Source organism: Physeter macrocephalus, chromosome 10, assembly GCF_002837175.3.
Source record: "Physeter macrocephalus isolate SW-GA chromosome 10, ASM283717v5, whole genome shotgun sequence".
In the NCBI taxonomy this organism is placed as follows: domain Eukaryota; kingdom Metazoa; phylum Chordata; class Mammalia; order Artiodactyla; family Physeteridae; genus Physeter; species Physeter macrocephalus.
In genome coordinates this window covers 85,248,182-85,269,921 of record NC_041223.1, presented here as the reverse complement: position 1 = coordinate 85,269,921, position 21,740 = coordinate 85,248,182, and the positions used below count along the sequence as shown (strand labels likewise).

Below are 21,740 nucleotides of genomic sequence, written 5' to 3'. Positions count from 1 at the left end.
TTATTGGTTTTGTTTCGGGGAACATGTGACCTTCTGGAGATTATTTGATTTACTTGACTTTAAGGGAGGACTTGGGAAGTGTAAAAACTATTAGATATAGGGAGGGATCAATTAAAGCCTTCAGCCATCTTGCTTATGATCTCATACCCCTGATGCTGGAAATTAAATACATTTAGTAAGATTTACTCTCTTTAAATGACATCCCTAGATACAAGTTTTATCACCCTAAAATCATTATATAGTTTTAAAATTATCTATGTGCTTAGAAAAAATGATTTATTAACAGTAGGATGAAAGACCATTTGGCAATTTCCCAGACTTTTGTGACTTTATCAGATTATAAATCATCTATTACTGCTTACATAATGGGTCTTCAGTGTTTGCTATTTTGAGGTCATTTAAAAATTTTTCCCCTTCTCATATGTAGCCAGATTATTATAAATGGCTTCTAATACTACTCATGATGAGATTCTAGCCCGAAGATTTAAACTATCCTCTATTTCTGATGAGAAATCCCAATTAATTAACTAATTTTGTTTCATCCAACAGAGATCTACATCCCAGTGGCCTCCCCACTTCATATACGATTATATTACTATTCAGGCTTCTCCCAGAAACTCCCAGTGAGCCTTTTGCAATTTGGCAGATCACAGACAGAGACTACAAACCACAAGTTGGGGTGATTGCAGATCGTAAGGATTATAACTTATCTTATTTTAAGGCACATGCATGCATATTTTTGATTATGGTTTTCCTTTTCTCTTTCTTTAAGAACCTTCTGGAGATATATATATATATATTTACTTGATTATGCCTTTATGTTTAAAGTTTTAAAAATATATCAGTAAATATTTGAATTACATTTTATCTTAACTGAAATTATTAATTTTTTTAGAGAATTCTCCAACAAGAATTATTTGTTAATACTTTCAATATAGAGTGTCCATGCATTTGATTTAATAAGAATTGTGTGTTGATTACAGCTTCTAGCAAGACATTATCATTCTTCAACAAGGATACAAGGGGTGAGGTACAAACTATTACGTTTGACACAGATGAAGTGAAGACATTATTCTATGGAAGTTTTCACAAGGTAAAAACGTTAAGATTATAGAAAAATAAATATTTATAGAAAAAAGTTATTTGTAGAAAAAAGTATATGACTTAAAATTTAAGCTAATTTATTTTATTATTCATTAAAATGTCATGTTAAACTGGTGGAAACATAGCCATGTCTTTTAAGAACAATACCTTATTTCAAAGAATTTGATTAATTCAAAGAAGGAAATTTAAAACGATAATTCGACTAACCATGAGATAACTACTATTAACATTTCAATGTGTTTTCAGTGCTAATGTCTTTTCAGAATATGAGTCGTGTAGTATATACAACATTGTACGCCCATTTTTCTACCTACCATTTTATTTTGAACCTCTATGTCATTTTGTTTCAAAAGCTTAATTTTTGTGGATTGTATTAAATGGATCAAATTATTTATTCTTTTATAGAGAATAGTAAGCTGCTTCTGCCTGCTTGTTTATTGAAAAGTTACAAACATGCCAGTCCAAAAGTTACCATTAACTATCAAAATAATTAAGATAACTGTTTACTAAATTAACTTCTGCATGAACACATTTACAACTTCTCCAAAAATCTCTTATTAAAAGTTCTAAGATAAATTCTTAGGGGATTATCTGTCCTTGACGATCTTAGTTTTTTTAATCTCAACATCGAGGATAAATAGAAACTTGCTGTCAGGACGGTTACCTTACAGATAAGAGTGCTGAAGTTGGCAGCATTAGAAATGAAAAGAACCGTGTAGGTTAGGAGTGGACTTTTTAATGGAATTTCTTCATCCACTGGATCAAGTTAACAGGAGGAAGACTACTACTTGTCGTGCAAGTGGTCTAAAATTTCCCCAGTATAGCGCTCAGAAAGTTAGTCCTCATACACAGAAGACTAATATTTCTAGTTCAATGTGATTCTCAAGTGAAAACTGAAGAACTACCCTGTACTTGGGTAGATTTAGCTGAATTTCTTGCTGATTCTATTCCTGAGAATCTTGGCTTCTTTCCAGAATGTTTTTCTTATTCATGAATCAGATTCTTGGTGAGGATGGCAAGAGACTCTCTTCATGGGGCTTGGAGAGGCCTCAGCATGCACGTTAGTGAGAAGCAAAAAACAATGATGGAAAAACAGAGATCTCTGAGAATAAAGGCGTATTTGCTTAACAGCTTACAGGCTTTCCTGGTAAAGTGCAGCAAAATAAATGCCTTACTGGGAAAGCAGATTCTAGACAAATATTACTGGCTTCGCCTTCTCCTTGTCCGGTAATAGATGTTGAATCTGGCAAAGCTCTTATGAACTTCTTTTTGGCTCATTGATACACCTATTAAACTTACACTTGAGTAACTTGCCCAAAAAGACTATTTTATTTTTCTTCCATACTCGCTGAAGATATTAGAAATTCAGCCCTCTATTAACCAACTGATAACCATTTAGGAACTATCATTAATAATATAACTATTATTAATTTCCAACTTTCATTGAATGCTTCATTTTACTGAGCAAAATAAGGCAGTATTTTGAAGAGGTCAAGAGTGACAGTCATTAATTATTGCAAATCAAGATAATTATTTTTTGACATTCCCTTCTTAATTTGGCTTTCTAGAGAGAGGTATTTGTATTCTTAGGTTTTACATAATGCCTCTTCTTTCCTGTTCTCACAAGCGTTCTTTTCTCCTCAAATTCTCTACCTCCTTTTTTCATAATGTCTTTCTTTCTTTTTAGTTCCTCCTCTACTTTTTCATTATGCTGTTTTCCCTCCTTCATTCCCCCGCACCGTTCTTCTAACCTACTCTCATTTATCCTATCTATTCAAGTACCAAATGCGATCACTATTGGCTACTTACATTCCACTGATCCAAGGATTCGAGAACGCTCTTCTCTCATTTTCCATGTAATTCGGGAACTGAAGTTCTTCAGTCCTTGAGATAAGAACAAGTAGTTCTCTGATAGCAGCAAATTAGTGAGAATAACATACAGGGGGCTCTTGGGAGGGAGGGGATAGCTTAAGTAAGGAATGGCAGACAACTACTGCTTCTGGAGAATTCTCTGGAAGCGTTTTCTATGTCTCCATCCTGTTGTAACAGATGACGTAGATTCAAGAGAGAAATTTGTCATGCGACAAAGAGGCGGAAGAGATGAAAAATAAGGTTTTAGGGAATGGCAGACCTTCGGAAGGGTGATGAGTTGACAAGAGTGTTCCTGTTTCTTTCTACTGGTCTGTGACCAACAGTCCTTCCCAGCTGGGAAAGAGTCCCTAAATACTTGGGACAATGGTCTCCAGATAAAAGCCGCTCTGACACGTAATTAGGCATGTGTTTAAAATGCAATGAAACACACTGAAGAGATTGTAGCAGAATATATTTTTAGCCTGTGTTTCTTTCTGGTTAGCATTGCATGACAAGTGTATTTGGAATAATTTTGTTTCAAAAATGGAAAGTTTTGATTTTGAAATAATTTTTCTGGATACTATGATTTTTCAAGTAGTTTGTGGATGTTTGCTTCTGAGATTGTTCATATAAGAGCCAACAAATAAGTTTTAGTTCTTATTAGATAATAAACACCTTGGGAATGTTTGTATGGTGTTCTTCCTGAATTCAGTATTAGATGATTGCCCTAGGGGTATTTAAAATTATTTTTAGTAAGCCATATATCACTGTTATATAAAAGCAATATATAATTCATACTTACCACTTATAGATGCACTAAATTAGTGTTTTGGTGGTGATTCTATGTGGAAAAAATATTTACTGCTTAAAAAAAATCTCTAGAGATTGTCCTTATGCTTATTTACTCAAAGCATTTAAGGGAATTTCTGTTCTTAACTTGGAGCCAAACTTTTCAAAGTAATCATCATGGGTTTACTTGAGTATTTGGGCTGTGATAAGTGGAAACTATGAGCATAACTCTAAAGTCAAAGATTACCCGCAGCCATTCTTTACATCACTGAAATACAGATGTTTTCTTAATTATCTGTACTAATAGATTTTTTTAAGATTCCGAGTGTCTTCAATATCAGATAAAAAAATAAATCAACAAGATTATTTTCTTATAAGGAAATTGAATCTTGAATCTATTGATTTCCAGAGCCGAATCTCTGTAAAAGACACGTGCTAGCTCTTTCCTATGTTGGGTATCTACATGGTGTGTAAGATCGTTTTGGCAGCGATTAGGGACTAACCAGTTAAAAATTGAATTCAGCAAAAGCAGTGGAAGACATTCGAGGCTCCTTTGTCCTGAGTATAATAATATATTAATGATTTATTAACTTATATTTGAATAGTTCATTTTTTGTAATTTATTCTTAAATACTTACTATAAAATATTGGCTCTGTTCCCTGTGTTGTACAATATATCCCTGTAGCTTATTTTATACATAATAGTTTATACCGCTTAGTCCCCTACCCCTATTTTGCTGTATCCCTCCCCGTCCCTCTGCTTCCCTCTCCCTACTGGTAACCACTAGTTTGTTCTCTATATCTGTGAGTCTGCTTCTTTTCTGAATAGCTCTTTATAGTTTACAGAAGCATCTCATCTACTACAGTATCTCTGGCCACCTCAGGAAGAGTACAGAGTGGGGAAAATAAGAAATTATGCAAGTGTATAATAGCTGAAGGAAACCAAGACCCAGAAAGGTTAAGTGGTTCATTTAATTTGATGCTGTTAATAAATGACATTGACACGGCAACCTGGTGCTTGGATTTTTAATCCAAGCCTCTTGATTTGGGACGAGAATAGCTTTAAGAACACATTTTTTTAAAACTGTGATCTGAAGTATGTAGAAGCCAGATTGTTCTGGGTAGAAATTTTGTAATGGAAACAAATGATCTTTTTAGGTTCATATCGTAGTGACCTCAAAAAGTGTTAAGATTTACATTGACTGCTATGAAATTATAGAGAAGGACATCAAGGAGGCTGGAAATATCACAACTGATGGTTATGAAGTTCTTGGAAAACTACTTAAAGGGGAGAGGAAATCAGCCACAGTAAGTAACACATTTTTATTTTTCTCGGTGTCTTGTATTAAGATTGAAATGACATTTTAAAAAGTAATCAGTGAGGTTTTTTTTCCTCAGTGAGTTTTAAATTGTTTTATTTCTTGGTTAGATTGAACCGCTGGAAAAGTTACACTGAGAAAACATGCTACTGACAAAACATGATAATGTGCTCTACTGCTAGAAACAAATTAAGTTGTCAAGGCACCAGAGAACATCCTGTAGTCGGCCTGAAACTGAATCAAACTGGAGAGTACAACACAAATAGTTGCCAGGATAATCAGTGAAATCTAAGCTAATTCACTTTTTGTTCTTCAGACGTAGTAACTGTTAATAAAAATTTGTGCACTCAGGACGCTACGCGTTTGTGGATACTGTCTGTGACCGTCACAGACTTGCTCTCCCCTCACTGGGGGGTCACATCCGCCTCAGAAGGAAGATGAGTGTAATCGGCCAGCCCCCCGGCACTCACAAGTGTCACGGGCTCAAGTTGGAGGCGGGGGCTTGCCAGCCCTTTTACAATGCTATTTAGTAGTAAAACTTTAAACCTAAGGTTTTCACTGTACCAGGCTAATTAAGTTCATATTAAATGTTGACCAATAATAACATTGCTCTAAAAGCAAGACGAATATCCTTGGCTTCTGTCATTTTTAAAATTGCATTTACTGAATGTAGCTTTCTTCCACGGACAGGATTTTCTTCTTCTTGATTCAAAAGTGAAATTTTTATTCCACAATGTAGAACCAAAGAGTGCAAATTTAATATGATTGCGATTATAATCATTTATTGAATATTGGATTTGATATTTAAATAGAACAATTACATTAGGTTTATAACAGAATGGCTGTAGCTTAACAATCTTTATCAAAAGAGCTCTATATTTTTTAAGGGTCGAAAGATAGAAAATATATATTATATGGAAATAGTTAAGCTGAAGGTAATCATAAAATTATCAGTTAGCCCCTAGGTAAGAGTTTATGAAAAGAAGGGCATCAATTTTAGAATAAGTGAGGAATGTTTTTTTTTAATGTTACTTTTCTGCAAGGGTGGACTCTTAAAAGTTGATTTAAATGCGTGTAGTCTTCAAATTCAGAATTAAATACATTCTTAATTTTTAAGTACATAAAGAAATTAATGTTTTCTTAAAAAAACCCCAAACTCAATCAAACATTTCATTTTAGCCAAGGAAGTGGATCGGAAGTGGTAATATCACGTATGCATTTTGCTTTCATATCGCCTTCTCTCAGGCATAGGTTTTTCTGTTCTTACGAAGTTAAGGATCACATTGCTTTCATTGCCTGTTCCCTCAAGAGAGTCTCTGTGAGAAGCTGGCAGAGGTTAAAATGTGGAAATGTTAATATGAAATGTTTTCACGCATCTTTAGCTCATGTTGCTGTTGGTTGTTTGCAGTTCCAAATCCAGAATTTTGATATTGTCTGCAGTCCAGTGTGGACCAGTAGAGACAGATGCTGTGATATTCCTTCCAGGGTAAGTAAAACAGAATGGAATTCTGTGGCGGCCTTAATAGTCCCCGAGCAATAAGGGATGTGGGCGTGGATGGCTTGGGAGGGGAAGTAGCCCTCTGCAGCCGCATCTCCAGGACGGAGCCAGGGACACGCAAGGTGTGTGTGCACATCAGCGACCGCGGCTCGGGCTGGGCCCCCCTCCCTCGAGGGTCAACAATGGGGAGAACCACATCTGGAAATTCTCCCTGCCCGCCAAGGTGGTTAGGCGTAGTCAGAAAAGTCCAGCTTAATCGGTGTGTTTGATAAACCCACTCATTGCAGAGTCCTTCCTACCGCTTGTAAAAATACCAGCATTTTACAGGATAAGCCATCACCTCTCTGGATATCTAAGGAGAAATAACCATATTTCTTTGCAAGATGATGGCTTTCACCCACAGTATCTGTGTAGGTCGTAACAATGGCAAAGGTGAATGCTGATGACGGATCTGAAGCTTTGGGCGAACAGTGAGCTACACGTACCCACGGGATGCGTGTGCGTTATTTATTCAACAGATACTTACTGAGCACCTGTTGTAAGCCAGGCACTATCCTCTGTGCCGGGGTTACAGCAGTGAAAGGGAATATTCTAGTGAAAGGCAGGAGGAGAGGAGGAATGAACAAGTAGGCATACACTACGTTATAGAGTGAGAAGTCCTTGCGTGGAAACACACCGGGGTACAGGGAGAGGCAGCCAGGTGAGTACCCTCAGCCGTCGGTGATAAGGGGAGATTTAAGCAGAGACCGGGGTGAAGTGAGAGGACAAGCAATGTGGATAACGGAGAGAGAGCCTTCCAGCCAGAGGGGACGGAAAGTGCAAAGGCCCTAAGGCGGCGAGGTGCCCTAAACATCTGAGCAGCATGAAGTGGATGGCGGGGGGGGGGCTGGGGCAGAGTGAAAGGCAGTGAGAGGGGCAAGGTGGTGTGCTGCTGCTTGGCAGCACATGGAAGCCCCTGGAGGCCTGGAAAGGATTTTAGATTCTGTTCTGAAGGAAATGGGCCACCATATCTGAGATACTCAGCCATTCTCTAACACCAGACCAGAGAAAATGGGGTTAAATTACCAACGGTCTTGATGACAGTTTTGTAAACATATTTTTGTTGTGTGAGGTTTCCTACAGCAAAACATAAAATAAAGACATGAGGAGCAAAGCAAGATTCAACGTAAGACCGTTTGTAATCATAGCTAAACATTATTTCTTCAAGTTGGTAAATAGATTCCCTTGTGTATATAAGATAAGTGGTGTGGGGGATGGGAAGCTGTTTTTACCATCAATTCATAGATAAATATTCTTTTCAAAATTTCAGAGAGATGAAGCAAAATGCCCCACTCTTCCAAATGCTTGCACATGTACGCAGGACAGCGTCGGACCTCCAGGACCACCAGGCCCTGCGGTAAGGAAACAAATAGTTCCTCTAGTTTTTCCTGTTAGATCTTGGGCATGATCACCCTTTGGCCGGTGTGTCATGCATGAGAAGCTTCCAGCCACTGGTGTGCTCTAGGACAGAACAAGCTGCATCGCACACCATTTTTGTAGCATGTTTTGAGATCTGAAGTGGAGAAAATCGAGAAGAAAATTTGAACACATTTGAACACATTTCTCTAGCCACACAAGAATGAATGGTATCGGCTAGCATTCAAGAGCTTTTCTCTTAAAGATGTGAATTTGGGTTTCTCTCTGTAATCACTTGATTCTGAAAATTCCTTTGCTTCCTGACGCTTCTCGTACGTATGTTATGGAGCCATGGTTGAGAGGCTGGCCTGGCAACAACTTGTTTAGAACCTAGGATATGTGTATGTTATTAGCAAACACATCGTAGAATAACATAGAGGGTAATTTACATATGTGATGATGTCATAAACTCTGGGTGAAAGTGTTGGTGTTCGGAATAACTTGAGTAAGAAGACTGACCAGGTCTATTCATGGGTGGAGGGGAGACCAAGCAAATGCAATGCAAAACACTGAAGAGTACACTGATACGTCTCATTAGTCAATGTCGACTTCCCGATTTAGTCAATCTAACACCTGACCTGGGCTGGCTTTTCAGAATGGAAGTGATACCTTTAAGCTCTATTGAACTCTTTTAAGAAAATGGTTAATTAACATGCGAACAGTTCAGAGAGCCTCAGAACACCAGATTTTACTGTACGTGGGTCATAGCAAGTAATGTAAATTGATTTTAAGTTAATTACAAGCCAGCTCCTCATATACGGAATCAAAATGTCTCTGGAATTACCAGTGGTCCTGATGATGGTTTTGTAAACATATTTTTGTGACGTGAGTTTTCCTAAAGCACAACATAAAATAAAGATATTAAAGAGCAAAGCAAGATTCAACATAAGACTATTTGCAATTAACAGTGACTTACCTGATTTATATTTGTACTCATAAAATTATATGCTGGATGTGACTCAGATGTTCTTGAGAAGTAGGGATTTCTTTTCCTCCAATTGTATGATAACCTGGTTGGATATCACTATCCTGTTTATTTCGCCTTTGTTCAGTGGTCTCTGAATTCCTGTTACTAAACTCCATGTTCTGAGATTTTGAGAGATTCTTCTTTTTGCATATTATTTTCCCTGAAGAATGCATTCATATAATTCCAAAACAGATTTTTCTCCTTAAAAATACTTAACTATAGTATTTAAGTAATGCTTGTTTTTTTCCCAGTGAACCTCAAATTTTCAAATAAACTTCAAAATTTGCTAACAATTAAGAAAAGTTCAGAATGTAAAATTGAGATCCTTAGAATGTACAAAGTTTTGAAATTCTCTTTCCCCACACATTTGTAGGATATAAAGTATATACTTCCATATTTTATAAATAACTGTATCGTCTGGAGAGTGCATTGCTTCTCGAAGCAATTTCTGTATGTCAACTTCCTACTCTCCTGTGTTCACTCTGAAATGTGCTCTTACTATGTATTTCAGGGAGGACCTGGTGCAAAAGGTCCCAGAGGTGAAAGAGGTATCAGTGGGGCAATTGTAAGTATATTTTAGAGTGCATTTAAATTTTCATCCGTACGTTAAAGTCTGGTTATTCAAATTTCCACTAACGGGGTATGTGACTTGAGCAAATCAACTTGAGCAAGTTGATTCAAGTTTAGTGTGCCTTAGGCAATATAATGACATTCTCTGTCTTGTCTCTGGGTGTCAAAATGATGGATTAGGCTAGCTGGATAAAGAATGTACCGGACATCTCACTGATGTAGGAATCGCACATGGGAAATCTGCAGAAGCACCTAAGGGCTCTGCTGTCCCATGGGGAAGCAGAGGGGGTGACCTGGCCATCAGCTGGAAGACCCCACAGGGAGCAGAGTCCTGCTGGGGACGGTTCACCTGTCTCAGAGAAATAGCTGAGCAGCCACATGTGTGTTCATGGCAGGTCACCAGCCCCTTCTACCGGTTCCGTGCCGGTCTCCATAAGACAACTGAAGCTTCTTAGGGGAAAATATTACGAAGATGATGTGTAGTTTTTGTCATACTGTCACTAATGATAAGCTAACCCAGTTAGGAAAGTGAGGCTGGGGTGCTGACCCAGGTCTGTCTGACTCCAAGTTTGTGCCTTTTCCACCTAGACACACTGCAAAGAAGCGCCAGCATAGAGTGAACCTATCTGCTCTTTCCTTGCTTGATTTATACATACGTTAGTCCCGGAGATAAGCCCAAGTCTGAGAGAAATCAGGACGAGCTTAAAAGAAATCAAATCCAGTGAATTTTGAGCTTCGATCTCTGAATGAATCTAGGACGATAAATATATGAAAATATTATATTCAATGTATTTTACTTCTTTTAGAAACCGACTTTTAATAGGAATTTTGGAAATATAAGTGCTCTTGTGAATTTATTGTACTTTCCAGTTGTTCTTTTAATGAGTAGCAAAAGGAAGAAAGGAACGGCATTAAATGTTTTTATAGATGGATAGATTTGTAAAATGTTTGCAAAGATTATATGATTGGTGTCTTAGAGTTATGAAGACAGGCACTGGAAGGGCATTCCATGACTTTGTGCTTGTTTCTCTCCTGTGTATTTAGGGTCCCCCTGGTCCTCGTGGAGATACAGGTCCTCCTGGTCCTCAGGGTCCTCCAGGCCCCCAGGGACCCAACGGCCTCTCTATTCCAGGAGAACAAGTAAGCACAAAGGCTTTCTGTATGAAATGAGGATGGTGGATTAACGCTGAGTTTAACTGGAACATTTTTTTTATTCCATTTCACCACACTCAAATGTCTTCTCAGAGAACTCAACGAATTTTAGTCATTGAGATGACTTTCTATGACTGTAATTTCAGATATGTAAATAGTGTATGTAATAATATGTAGCTGTGTGGGAAAAATTGTTGCTAATTACTTGACCTTTAAACAAATTTTTTACTAAGTAATGCAAATATCCTTCAACATCCTGAAAGCTTTGATACTGCTTTGAGTCTGTGGCAGCCCCGGGGTCCTTTTCTAACGTTTATGACTTCAAGGCAAGCTTGCATTATTTATCTATGTCATTACTTCTCTACAAATTTTTAATAAAATGTTTACCTTTTGTTCCAAATGCTAATCTGAACTTAAAAAGAGGCGTTTTATCTTTAAAGGCTCATATTTTATTTAACTACTTTTTTCTATACTTTAAAACTTACAGTAAATGAATAAGAATACAGATAATTTCATAGTTTTAAGTTTAGTTCCGAACTCCTTTTTAAAGATGCCATAATAGAAGACACATACGTTTTTTTGGCGTTTAGAGAAAAAAACAATCTTGTATCAGATATCACTGGAAATGAAACATTTGAAGGACTAGGACTTTTTCACTCAAAAGGGTTGAATGCATCTACTTTTAGCTTCTTATGTCCAAAAGGGAGTTTTAGGGGCTTTTACCTTTTCTTATTATTACTACTAAATGAAGTTTATCAGCTTTAATTAATTCAGATTTGCCTGTGTAACAAGTGTCTTCTAGCATGTAGTTATAAAGACCAAAATTATGTTACAATGTTTCATTGAATATCTGTTAAAATTAGCACCAAATTAAATATATTAAATAAAAAACAGTTTTCCCTTCCACTTTTATTTCTATGAAAATCCCTATGTTAAATTAGGTTCTTTCAAAGGAGACATATTATCCCATGATTATATAAAATTATCCCATGACATGGTAAGTGGCAATTATAACAGCATTTGTAGTTTAAAAAGTGAACATCAGTCCCCAAAATAATTTATTCACCTCCCTTCACAAATATGCTTCACTGGATTTATGAAGTGACAGAGGTTTCAGGAATGGCTCACGTCTTTCCTTTACACTTAATCTCTGTAAAACACCTGAGACCTGTTTTCCCGCTTCTTGCTCCAGGGTCGCCAGGGCATGAAGGGCGATGCTGGAGAGCCGGGACTTCCAGGCCGGACGGTGAGTTGCTCTTCACGCCGCCTTTTCTTTTCTTGTCAAGTGTTATTTGCAAAGTTGCCCTTGTAGTGCCTCAAAAGGTGAACCAAGGCTTAAGCAGCAAAGCAGAAGCCTGGCCGTGTGCTGTACCTCATTTCCATTCCGTTGCCTGGTCTTAGCCTTCAAGCTTGTGCTGTTCGGTCAGGTGTGGGCTTGATGACTGAGTGAGCATCTTGCTCTTGGGCTGGCACTGGGCTTGCTTCTGAGTGTCTGTTTCCTTTCAGAGCCCCCTGCATTTTTGTCCCAAACATCTTAGAGAATAACACAAATTCCTCTTCTCACACAAGAAGTTAATTACGGTGTTTCACTTGTTTGTTTCCTTTTGTGTAGGGAACCCCAGGATTACCCGGCCCACCAGGACCAATGGGCCCTCCAGGAGATAGAGTAAGTTTTCTTGGGCAGGCTGTAATGATGTTGGAAATGATACCACATTGTCGCCTATTAAGTAAGAACCCCCCAGAATTCAATTTGCATGGCTGGAAATGCAGAGTTCACACATCTCACGGGAGGCAGAAAAGCTAATATCAGTGAACCAACCGAGACCAGGTCAATCCCAAGGTCTGTGAAACAAAATGGTGGGACTTCAAGTGAGTTGTCAGAATTTTAAGTTTGGAAAATTTTTTAATTTTATCATATTTGGAAAAACAAGTCCCTAAGAGGAATTTTGGTTCATTGGAAAGAGATTCAAGAATCCTAGCAAATTGCTTTGAATCCTAAAATTAAAATCTTTGTTATGAGGCGTCTTTTACGTAACTCTAAGAATAGTCTTGATTTCCGTGGCATTTTCTATGCAGTCAGGGACATCTTTTCTACACCTTTAGCGCTCAGATAGATACCCCCTGTAGGCCTCTGTGATGGAAAGCCGACTGGAACTTAGTAGGGAAAAATTTTGCTCATTTGTGGCAGATTTCAGTTTTCCTCTTGACTTATGATGAAATCAGTGCAGGAGACCCAGTTTTTTCTAGGACAAGTATATGAGAAGCACAGTAAACATGGCTTCTGTGCTGTAATCCAATGTTATAGAGAATTTGGTTTCATAGGAGACGACGAATGCTTTAATAACATATTTTAGAGTTGCTCAGAACCAAGGCACTAACGACTTTTCAGCATCTTCTGGCTCAGACAGCAGTCTGAGAGTTGTCTGTTTTCTGACTAATCAAGTTAAAACACAGGAGTAACAGCAGGGTGTGAGAGGGCCCGGGCTATCCTAGCTGTCACCAAAGGCATTGATTGGTTACCCTTAACGCCTCCAAGACATCATGGGGCAGGAGAGTTGGGTCAGTCCGATGGAGCAAAGATTTGCCCAGATAATACCAAATTTGGATGATTTGCCCGTGAAAGTTTTTTGCTCCAATGCCTACTCTTGAGTTCATGAGAGAGTGAGGTCAAAGAGAAAACTGTATTCTCTGGGAGTCTGGGACCCAGTGGTACTTATATATACATATTCTTCTGACTCTTTTGAGACTGGCACTTTAGTTTCTTGGAATTCTTATTTTACAACAAAGGACAATAGTGAGATTGCAAAGGTGACGAGTCAGTCTATTCAGTTAGTCAACAAATCCAAAAGTACCGCAATCAGGAAGTAATGATGTATATTGAATATAGTTCAGTATCCTGTGATAAACCATAATGGGAAAGAACATGAAAAAGAATATATATGTGTGTGTGTGTGTGTGTGTGTGTATAACTGAGTCCCTTTGCTATACAGCAGAAATTAAACACAATGCTGTCAATCAACAATAGTCCAATTAAAAAAAAAATGATGGGCCGCCTCTCTTGCTGCCATTGCTACTGAAGCCCTGTTGGGCCCATCACACATCGCACTCCTGCAGCGCGGGCTTTGTGCAGACTTGCTGGGTGGCCCGTGCCGTCCCATCAACACATTCCTCCTGAACTGGCAGTCAGGCAGTCACCCCTGCCACCGCTGTGTCCCTGAAAAGTGAGGGAGTGGGAAGGGCTGCGTCCTTCTAGTTCTAACCTGTGAATCCAGTCCTGTGAGGCCACCCAGGACTCTCGTGTTGAGGCTGAGGAAAGTCTTCCGCAAATCGTTTGTCTGTTTCCATCACGGTCTTGTACACCGACCCACCGCTTAGTTTCCAACTGATGCCGCTGAGAGTAGAAGGTACCGCTGAGGGAACACACACAGTTTTGGAAAGTTAGACTTTGGGTGCAGGCATCTCCGCTGACAAATAAAATAAAGAAAGAAAGTTGAGCCCTGGGGTAGAAGAGAAGAGAAGAAAGCTCAGGAGAGCAAACCCAAGGGCCACGGTGAGGAAGACATGTTCCCGAGGTGGAGCTGGTAGGAGCAGGAGGCATGGGTTGCCTTCAGCACAGATGATTTTCAAATGAGGCACAGCTTTGGGGACTGTCAGAAAGTAGCGAGAGAACCACAGGTGCAGGCATGACATGTAGTGTATCTGTGAAAGCAACCATAGGTCCTCTCAGCCACCCTCCCATGGAGCGAAGCAGCAATAACTGCTACAGTTTTGAAAATGGAGAAGAAGAAAAAATTACAGTGCCAAGTTCTACAGATGGCTCAGTGGTAGCCCTTCTGAGGCCATCAGAATAAAATCTGCTTCACCCCAACTTAGATATGTATTTCTTCTAAAAGAAGATGGTTGGTTACACCAGCGTGTCCATCCATGGATGAATGGATTAAAAAATGGGATATATATATATATATATATATAGCATGTATATAATGGAATATTACTGTGTCTTAAAGAAGAGGGAAATCCTGTCATTTGCAACAACATGGATGAACCTTGAACTTGGAGGACATGCCAGCTGAAATGAGCCAAGCACGGAAAGATAAATACTGCATGATCTCACTTAATGTATGGAATCCTTAAAAAGTTGAGCTCATGGCAACAGAGTACAGTGGTGGTTGCCAGGGGCAGGGGAATAGGGAGAAATGGGGAGATATCAGACAAAGGATACAAAGTTTCATGGAGATTGACATATATACACTATTGATGCTATGTATAAAATAGGTAACTAATGAGAACCTACTGTACAGCACAGGGAACTCTACTCAGTACTCTGCAGTGACCTAAATGGGAAGGAAATCCAAAAAAGAGGGGACATGTGTATGCGTATAGCGGATACACTTTGCTGTACAGTAGAAACTAACACAACATTGTAAAGCAACTACACCCCAATAAAAATTCTTTTAAAAAGGATAACAAAGTTTCAGTTATGCAAGACAAGTTCTGGAGATCTAACGTACAGTGTGATGACTAGAGTTAATACCATATTGTGTATTTGAAATTTGCTAATAGCGTACATCTTCAATATTCTCCTACATAAGAAAATGATAACTATGTGAGGTGATACATGTGTTAATTATCTTGATTGTGGTAATCATTTCACAACGTATACATATATCAAAACACCGCATGTACACCATAAATACATATAATTTTTATTTGTCATTTATACCCCAGTAAAGCTAGAAAAAAAAGAGAAAATGGTTGATCAGGAAGTTCTTAGGATGACTGAAGGAGGATCATTCAGAGATATGATACTTACCTAAAAAAAGTGAAAAAAAAAAAGTGTATCTTCTACAGCAGCTGGAGGAAATTTAGATGGTAGAAATGCCATTTGAACTGTCCAAGCAATACTCCGAGCCATTTCTGCTTCTTAAGTGGCTCTCAGAAGCAGTGTTGATGTTACATGAGATGAACTTGTAGTCTGTTTTTTGTTAAGCAGGCCTAGATCTTCCAGAAAACAGTCTGAAATGTTTATAAGTTTCTGAAAAAAAAATTTTTTTTTTTGCAGGGGGTGGAATATTTCTAACACAATTTTAAAGAAATAATTTAAACTTCCTCTTTTGTAAAATCACTGGGAGTGTGGATACTTAATGGAGGTATTGATCCGAATGTTCTTGATTTGTGCTAGGATCCAAGGATATGCATAAAATTAACACTTATTCTCAAGGGAGACAAAAATCTCCTTTGACAGAGGAATGCAGCAACACCAAAAACGACCTGACTCAGAAATCCTTGGCTGGATTTCAGAGGTCTGTACTTGGGATGAATGCTAACTGGGCAGCGAGTGACTCATTCCAGGCAGAGGTCATTTGGCACCATGCAAGCTGCGCAGAGATGCCCGGCGCTTCTGTACAGATCTCTCCTCCCCGTGCAACCCTGACTGGGTCTGGCCTTTCTGTGAGATGAGGAGAGACGGACCGATAAAAAAAATTGAGGATTTCCTTTCTTTTGAGTGGAGGAGTTAAGATAGTTTTGCCTCTTTCTTGGAGGGGAGGAGAGAAATCCCTGAGGAGTGAAGCATCAGTGGCCCTGCCCTGGCTGTCTGGCGTTGCTTAGGAAACAAGGAAGGGAGTTTCCTAACCAAGTGGTTGGCCCCTCCTGCATCTTCTGTGATGCAGCACTCCCTTCATCTTACTTTGATCCTTCCTGGGTCAGTTAGTCGACATTGACTTTTTGGTAGAAAGGGCTAGTCTTCCTTTAGACTCCTTTACACTCTTATAAAAGTAAAAGTGAGTATCTTCATAAAAAGAATCTGCTTTCTTCGGAGAAGACTGGATTGATTCTTAAAATGATTTTATTTATAACTATATAAATGACTGAGTATAGAAATGCATTATTCAGTAGAAAGCATAACTTAAATGGAAAACATTTTTTGGCATATTTGTCTTTACAGTGAAAGGTTACCTGCAGTTGGGTTAAATCCCTCACCTGTCACTCTTATCAGCCTGTCTAGTGTCTTTCCATTTTTACTTGGTCACTATTTCACTAATCTATAATTAATTTCATTTTTACAATAGGGCTTTACTGGGAAAGATGGAGCAATGGGACCTAGGGGCCCCCCTGGGCCACCGGTAAGAATGGAATAGGTAACACTCTTATCTCCCCACCCTAAACCCCTAGCCCCACTTGCTAGGGAAGAGCCTGGTAACCTGACCTTTGAGGCGTGTTCCATCTGTGCTGGGGGGCACACCGTCGAGGGAGCTACTTGTTTTTATTCTCCTAAATCAAACTGGGCTAGAGAAAACAGAGGTGTTAAAATAGAGAGTCTTTCTGTTTGATCAAGTTATATTTGAAAAACAACAACAACAAAAATACCCCTAACCAACCAGTTCCTTCCATGCCCACATTAAGTGGTAGGTTTTATGACCTTACTGGTTACTTCCTGTTCTAGAATTTTAAGAGTCTGTAGCCTATGATATTTGAATTTTAAGGACATTAATTACCGAACAGCTTTAAGTCATTCAGAGGAAGTAAGTTTTACCCGAGTAGGTTTTCTAATTAAGATCTTTGGGGAAAATACTGAAGCCAATGATTTTGAAAGAAGCATCTGTATACCTGCATCCGGGTGAGATCACAATTACATTGTTTGAGGTGATGGATGCTCTTCACGGCTTCTGGCTGTATATGAAGACTGGAGAAGCGTATGTTAAAAGAATTTTATTATTTATGTTTAATATATATGTTCTCAAGTAGAGTTGAAAATGTATAATAAACTTTGATTTAAAGTATTTACTACAGAGATTAAAAGTTACACAATTGATGAATAAAGGCTTGTTTTACAAAAATCTGATGATTCTATTTTAAGGATATTTTAGCTTTAGAACATAATGTATTGACTAGCGATATTATAAATATTTTACTAAAAATGTTGCTAAAATGTCTTAAAGCTGTGCTAAAAGGAATGGGGAGAAATTCTTATGGTTTTGATGGGATGGAGGGTGCTGATATGATAGAAGAGGAGGCACCCTTTATTTGAATGCACCAAAGAAAAAGTGAGTTTCTAGGCTGAGAGACAACTCCCAAGAGACAAGGGGAAGCTCCACCACACGGTGCCCAGTTACCTTCTCAATATTTTCCCCAGCCAGCGTTCACTCCCGTCTTTTGATGAGTTTTCTGGTTTGGTAATAGAAACAAACTAATAGGAATTGCTTTCTGCAGATTCACTTAGCAGCCAATTTACTAGGATCACAGTCTGTGAATAGTGAAACTGATTAAATACAGTCCATAAAGATTAAATGGGAATTTTCAAGATTTTTTTTCCTCCATGTTACCTTAAAATTTGATTTTGCTCTTCCTTAGTATGTGATTATGTGCTAAAAGCTTTTAAAACCAGCCATGCTTTGTTAGTTTACTTTAGATGAAATTCTTCTTTGACGGTAAGCTTCCCTGTATTGCAGGGAAGCCCAGGCTCTCCAGGAGTCACAGGACCGAGTGGGAAACCAGGAAAACCCGGAGACCACGGCAGACCAGTAAGTGGACGGCTTGCACGCCTAGTCATTCCACTGTGGCTATGAATGAGGAGACTGCAAGGCTGTGGCATATTTATGTTATCTCTGCTGTAATGTGTGTGAAGCATTTGCTGAAGCTACGCTAAGCCCATGGATTTAACTTGGTACTAGTTCTAAAAATTTTCTAAGTTATAACATTCTGGGATGAAAATTGTGGTCATAGGGTTTCTTTAAAAGGAGAATGGCATTCAGAGCCAAGACACATATTTCTGCACTGAATAAACACTCAGAGCTGGGTCAGCAAAATCATTCTTTCTATTTAGGAGCGGTATGCAGCTTAAGATAGAAAAATACATGATGGTGCATGGCGCCTCCATGGGTGCTCTGCAGAAGTTAACCCTTTGTCAGTATCCTGTAGCCACACTGCTGGCTCTTTTCTCTTGTGCTGAGGTTGCTAGAACATTAGTCCCAGAATTAAAAGGATTTATCTCACCCACCATTATACATTTTTATACTGCCCTGCTCCAATTTACATCCGGTTTAATTTTCTTTTCATCAGATGTTGTGATTAAAATAATAGTTGAGATGGTTATAGTGCATATCTTCTGTTTTCAAATCAGTATCTCCAAAACTGAATTCATAGTTTCTAAAATATCCAGAAGTATTTGTAATGACTGTTGGGCTCCATATTCTTGGTTACAAGCTCTTCCTTATTTGTATGTATGAGGAATGAATTTATTTTAAGCAGTTTTTTTTTGGTCTGAATAGAATTCTGAAATATAAAAATTTATCTCAAAGATCAACAAGTCCAATTATTAGTAATGACACATCTATCAGGGCTGTTCTCTGAACAGAACTTCTCTCTTCTGAAGTATTGTCCAAAGTTATATAAATCCAAGCTTAAAATTTTTTTTAATGTCAAACTAACTTAGAATCTTTATGTGATATGGCCTGCCTTCTATGTTTACATAAAATTAAGCAAGCAGCATAAAGATGAAAGGACTCCTGTTGTACTTCATACTCTGTGCGTACTCTAGCATATGACTTTATTACTTTCTTTTCCTCAATGAATCATGACAGAAACTTCACAAGAGCACTTAAAAGTACAGGGAACTTGTCAACCCTTTCAGAATTCGACTTCGTTTTACTAGGACTGAAAGAGAGTCTAACTAAGAATATCACTGATGTAATTGATGGCTGAAGTGAGACACCTGAAAGAAACTTCTACTTCCTTTACTTGAAATGAGAGCTCTAGATACTGGCAATAAAGATGAGTTCTAAATCATATATCCTAGAACAATCTCAGAGTGGCAGTAAATTAAAAAAGAACACATGGGAACAAAGTAGCAGTAAATGTAAAAAATAATTGCCTGAAATTTACAAAAGGCTCCAAACTAAACAATGTTTCCATAAGAGTCCAGTACTTTCAGCAAAGGGCAGTCAAACTCCCAGTTTTTCTTGTGACTATAATTTGGTAACAATTATTTGGACCTTATCTACCCCCTTTTCCCCCTTTATCTTCCTCATCCTTCTAAGGTAGCAAATTGCCTCTCCTTTTCTTCTCTCTTCTATCTTACCTTTAGCTCCTAAAACCAAAACTAGCAGACGGGAGTATAAAGGTCTTAAGAGACAGCTTAGCTCAGTCACTGTTAGCTCATGTCATTAGCTCTTGGAACCAGTGGTGTCTTCTTGCTAACTTATAACTCCTGATGTTGTGTAGTGGATGTTTCCAGGAACTGCTGATGGAATATTTTTATTCATTTACTCAACACCCATTTGTTTGGTGCCTAAAGGTGCTCGTCCGTGTTCTAAGGTCTGGGGATATAAACGTAAACAAGACAAAGTCCTTGCCCTCATGGAGATTCGAGTGGAGGATATAGGCCCCAAAATGTAAATAAACAATATGGTTTCTGGTGATGATGAGTGATAACAAAGAAAAGAAACACAGAGTAAGGGGTTAGGGGGTAATTGTGGTGGTGGAAGGGGGGCTGTTTCAGATACAGCAGTCAGGGAGTCTGTCTGAGGAGGTGGAATAGAGCGAGGGAGCAGGCAGTGGGGAGAGCATGAACAAAGGCCGAGGGAGGATAAAGGTGGCACGTGGAAGCACCAGCAGAGAGGCCCGGGCACCGGAAGTAAAGGGAGTGAGGGGAGAGGTATGAGAGATGAGGTCAGCTGGCTGGGCAGAGGTAAGCGTGTGGACCAGCCAGCCCATGGTGAGGACCTCTTATCCTGTTCTTAGTGTGACGGGAAGCCCTTGGAGCCAAAGAGTGACAGGGGCCAATTTTCTTTTTAAAAATATCAGTCTGGCTTCTCTGTGGAGAACAGACTCAAAAGGGGCCAAAGGGGATGCAGGAGGACCAGTTAGGAGGCTATTAGAGCCGTTCAGGCAAGAGTCTTGGAGACGGTAAGAGGCACTTTGGTTTGGGATGTTATCTGACCATCAGATTTGTCAATGGTTTGGGCGTTCCCTTCAGCTGGCAGCCTGGAGATATACTGAAAGACAAAAACTTCTTGCACTAGAAGGAAGACTTTTTCCAAGATCCTCTCGCGGCCAGTGAGAGGCCTGACAGAATAGGGACAAATATTCTGTGGTTGCGGTTGGATGCGGGAACCACCATGTGGATCGAGCCCTTTAATAAGGGAGGCACGTGGTTCCTTTCATAACCAGTGCACAAAAAATTCACTGGAAGAAGTTACAGATATATATTTAGTTAGGGAATTGACAGAAAGCTCTTACTAGAACAGGTTCTTATGGGTTCTAACTGAGCCAAGATAAACCTCATGCACAACCTAAAATAACCACCTGAGCTCCCCAGCCATGGGGATGTAAAGGAAAGTAGAATGGTAGCAAGGGCAGTTTTACATGTGTTTCAGTTCCAGACCTATATTGTGAATGGCATCATAAAATGTACGCATAGTACATAACTTCTAAATCGGTGATCATAAAATTCACATCTCAGCACTATATTGGAGGACACGTGCTTCTGAGAGAGGGAGAGAGAGAGACAGGGAGACAGATTAGATTCCTTTTGACAGACAAGCAAAATGTGAGTAACATGGATGTAAATGTGATGTGTCATTTTGCTAATTCGTTAGAAAGCAGACCTTGCCCTCTTGCATCATCCTGTCCATTCATGAGTCATTTTAGACCATGTCTGTCAGTTTCTAATATCTGAAATTCCTATATTTCAGGGTCCATCGGGATTGAAAGGAGAGAAGGGTGATAGAGTATGTATTTCTTAAAATTTGACTTACAAATTTATATCGTGTGTTAAACACTGAACTCTGAAACTATGGAAATAATATGCTGATCCTACTTATTGATTTAATTAACTAGGGAGACATTGCTTCCCAGAACATGATGCGAGCAGTTGCAAGACAAGTCTGTGAACAACTGATAAGTGGTAAAATTTCTTTTCCTTTTAATGTATGAGTGCGTGTGTGTGGTTTTTTTTTTTGCGGTACGCGGGCCTCTCACTGCTGCGGCCTCTCCCGTTGCGGAGCACAGGCTCCGGACGCGCAGGCCCAGCGGC

General features: G+C 38.9%; 1 protein-coding gene across 4 annotated transcripts in view; it reads left to right on the top strand.

Moving 5' to 3' along the window:
• Positions 1–21,740, top strand: part of COL12A1 (collagen type XII alpha 1 chain) — a 116,053-nt gene that overhangs the window by 87,921 nt on the left and 6,392 nt on the right. For all 4 annotated transcript variants that reach the window (XM_055087661.1, XM_055087658.1, XM_055087657.1 and 1 more), the window contains 13 exons: positions 550–692; positions 984–1,093; positions 4,903–5,052; positions 6,472–6,549; positions 7,871–7,957; positions 9,495–9,548; positions 10,598–10,693; positions 11,898–11,951; positions 12,318–12,371; positions 16,777–16,830; positions 18,157–18,228; positions 21,400–21,435; positions 21,545–21,611. In XM_055087661.1, the coding sequence (XP_054943636.1) occupies positions 550–692; positions 984–1,093; positions 4,903–5,052; positions 6,472–6,549; positions 7,871–7,957; positions 9,495–9,548; positions 10,598–10,693; positions 11,898–11,951; positions 12,318–12,371; positions 16,777–16,830; positions 18,157–18,228; positions 21,400–21,435; positions 21,545–21,611 (1,055 nt within the window). The remainder of the gene's footprint in view (positions 1–549; positions 693–983; positions 1,094–4,902; positions 5,053–6,471; positions 6,550–7,870; positions 7,958–9,494; positions 9,549–10,597; positions 10,694–11,897; positions 11,952–12,317; positions 12,372–16,776; positions 16,831–18,156; positions 18,229–21,399; positions 21,436–21,544; positions 21,612–21,740) is intronic.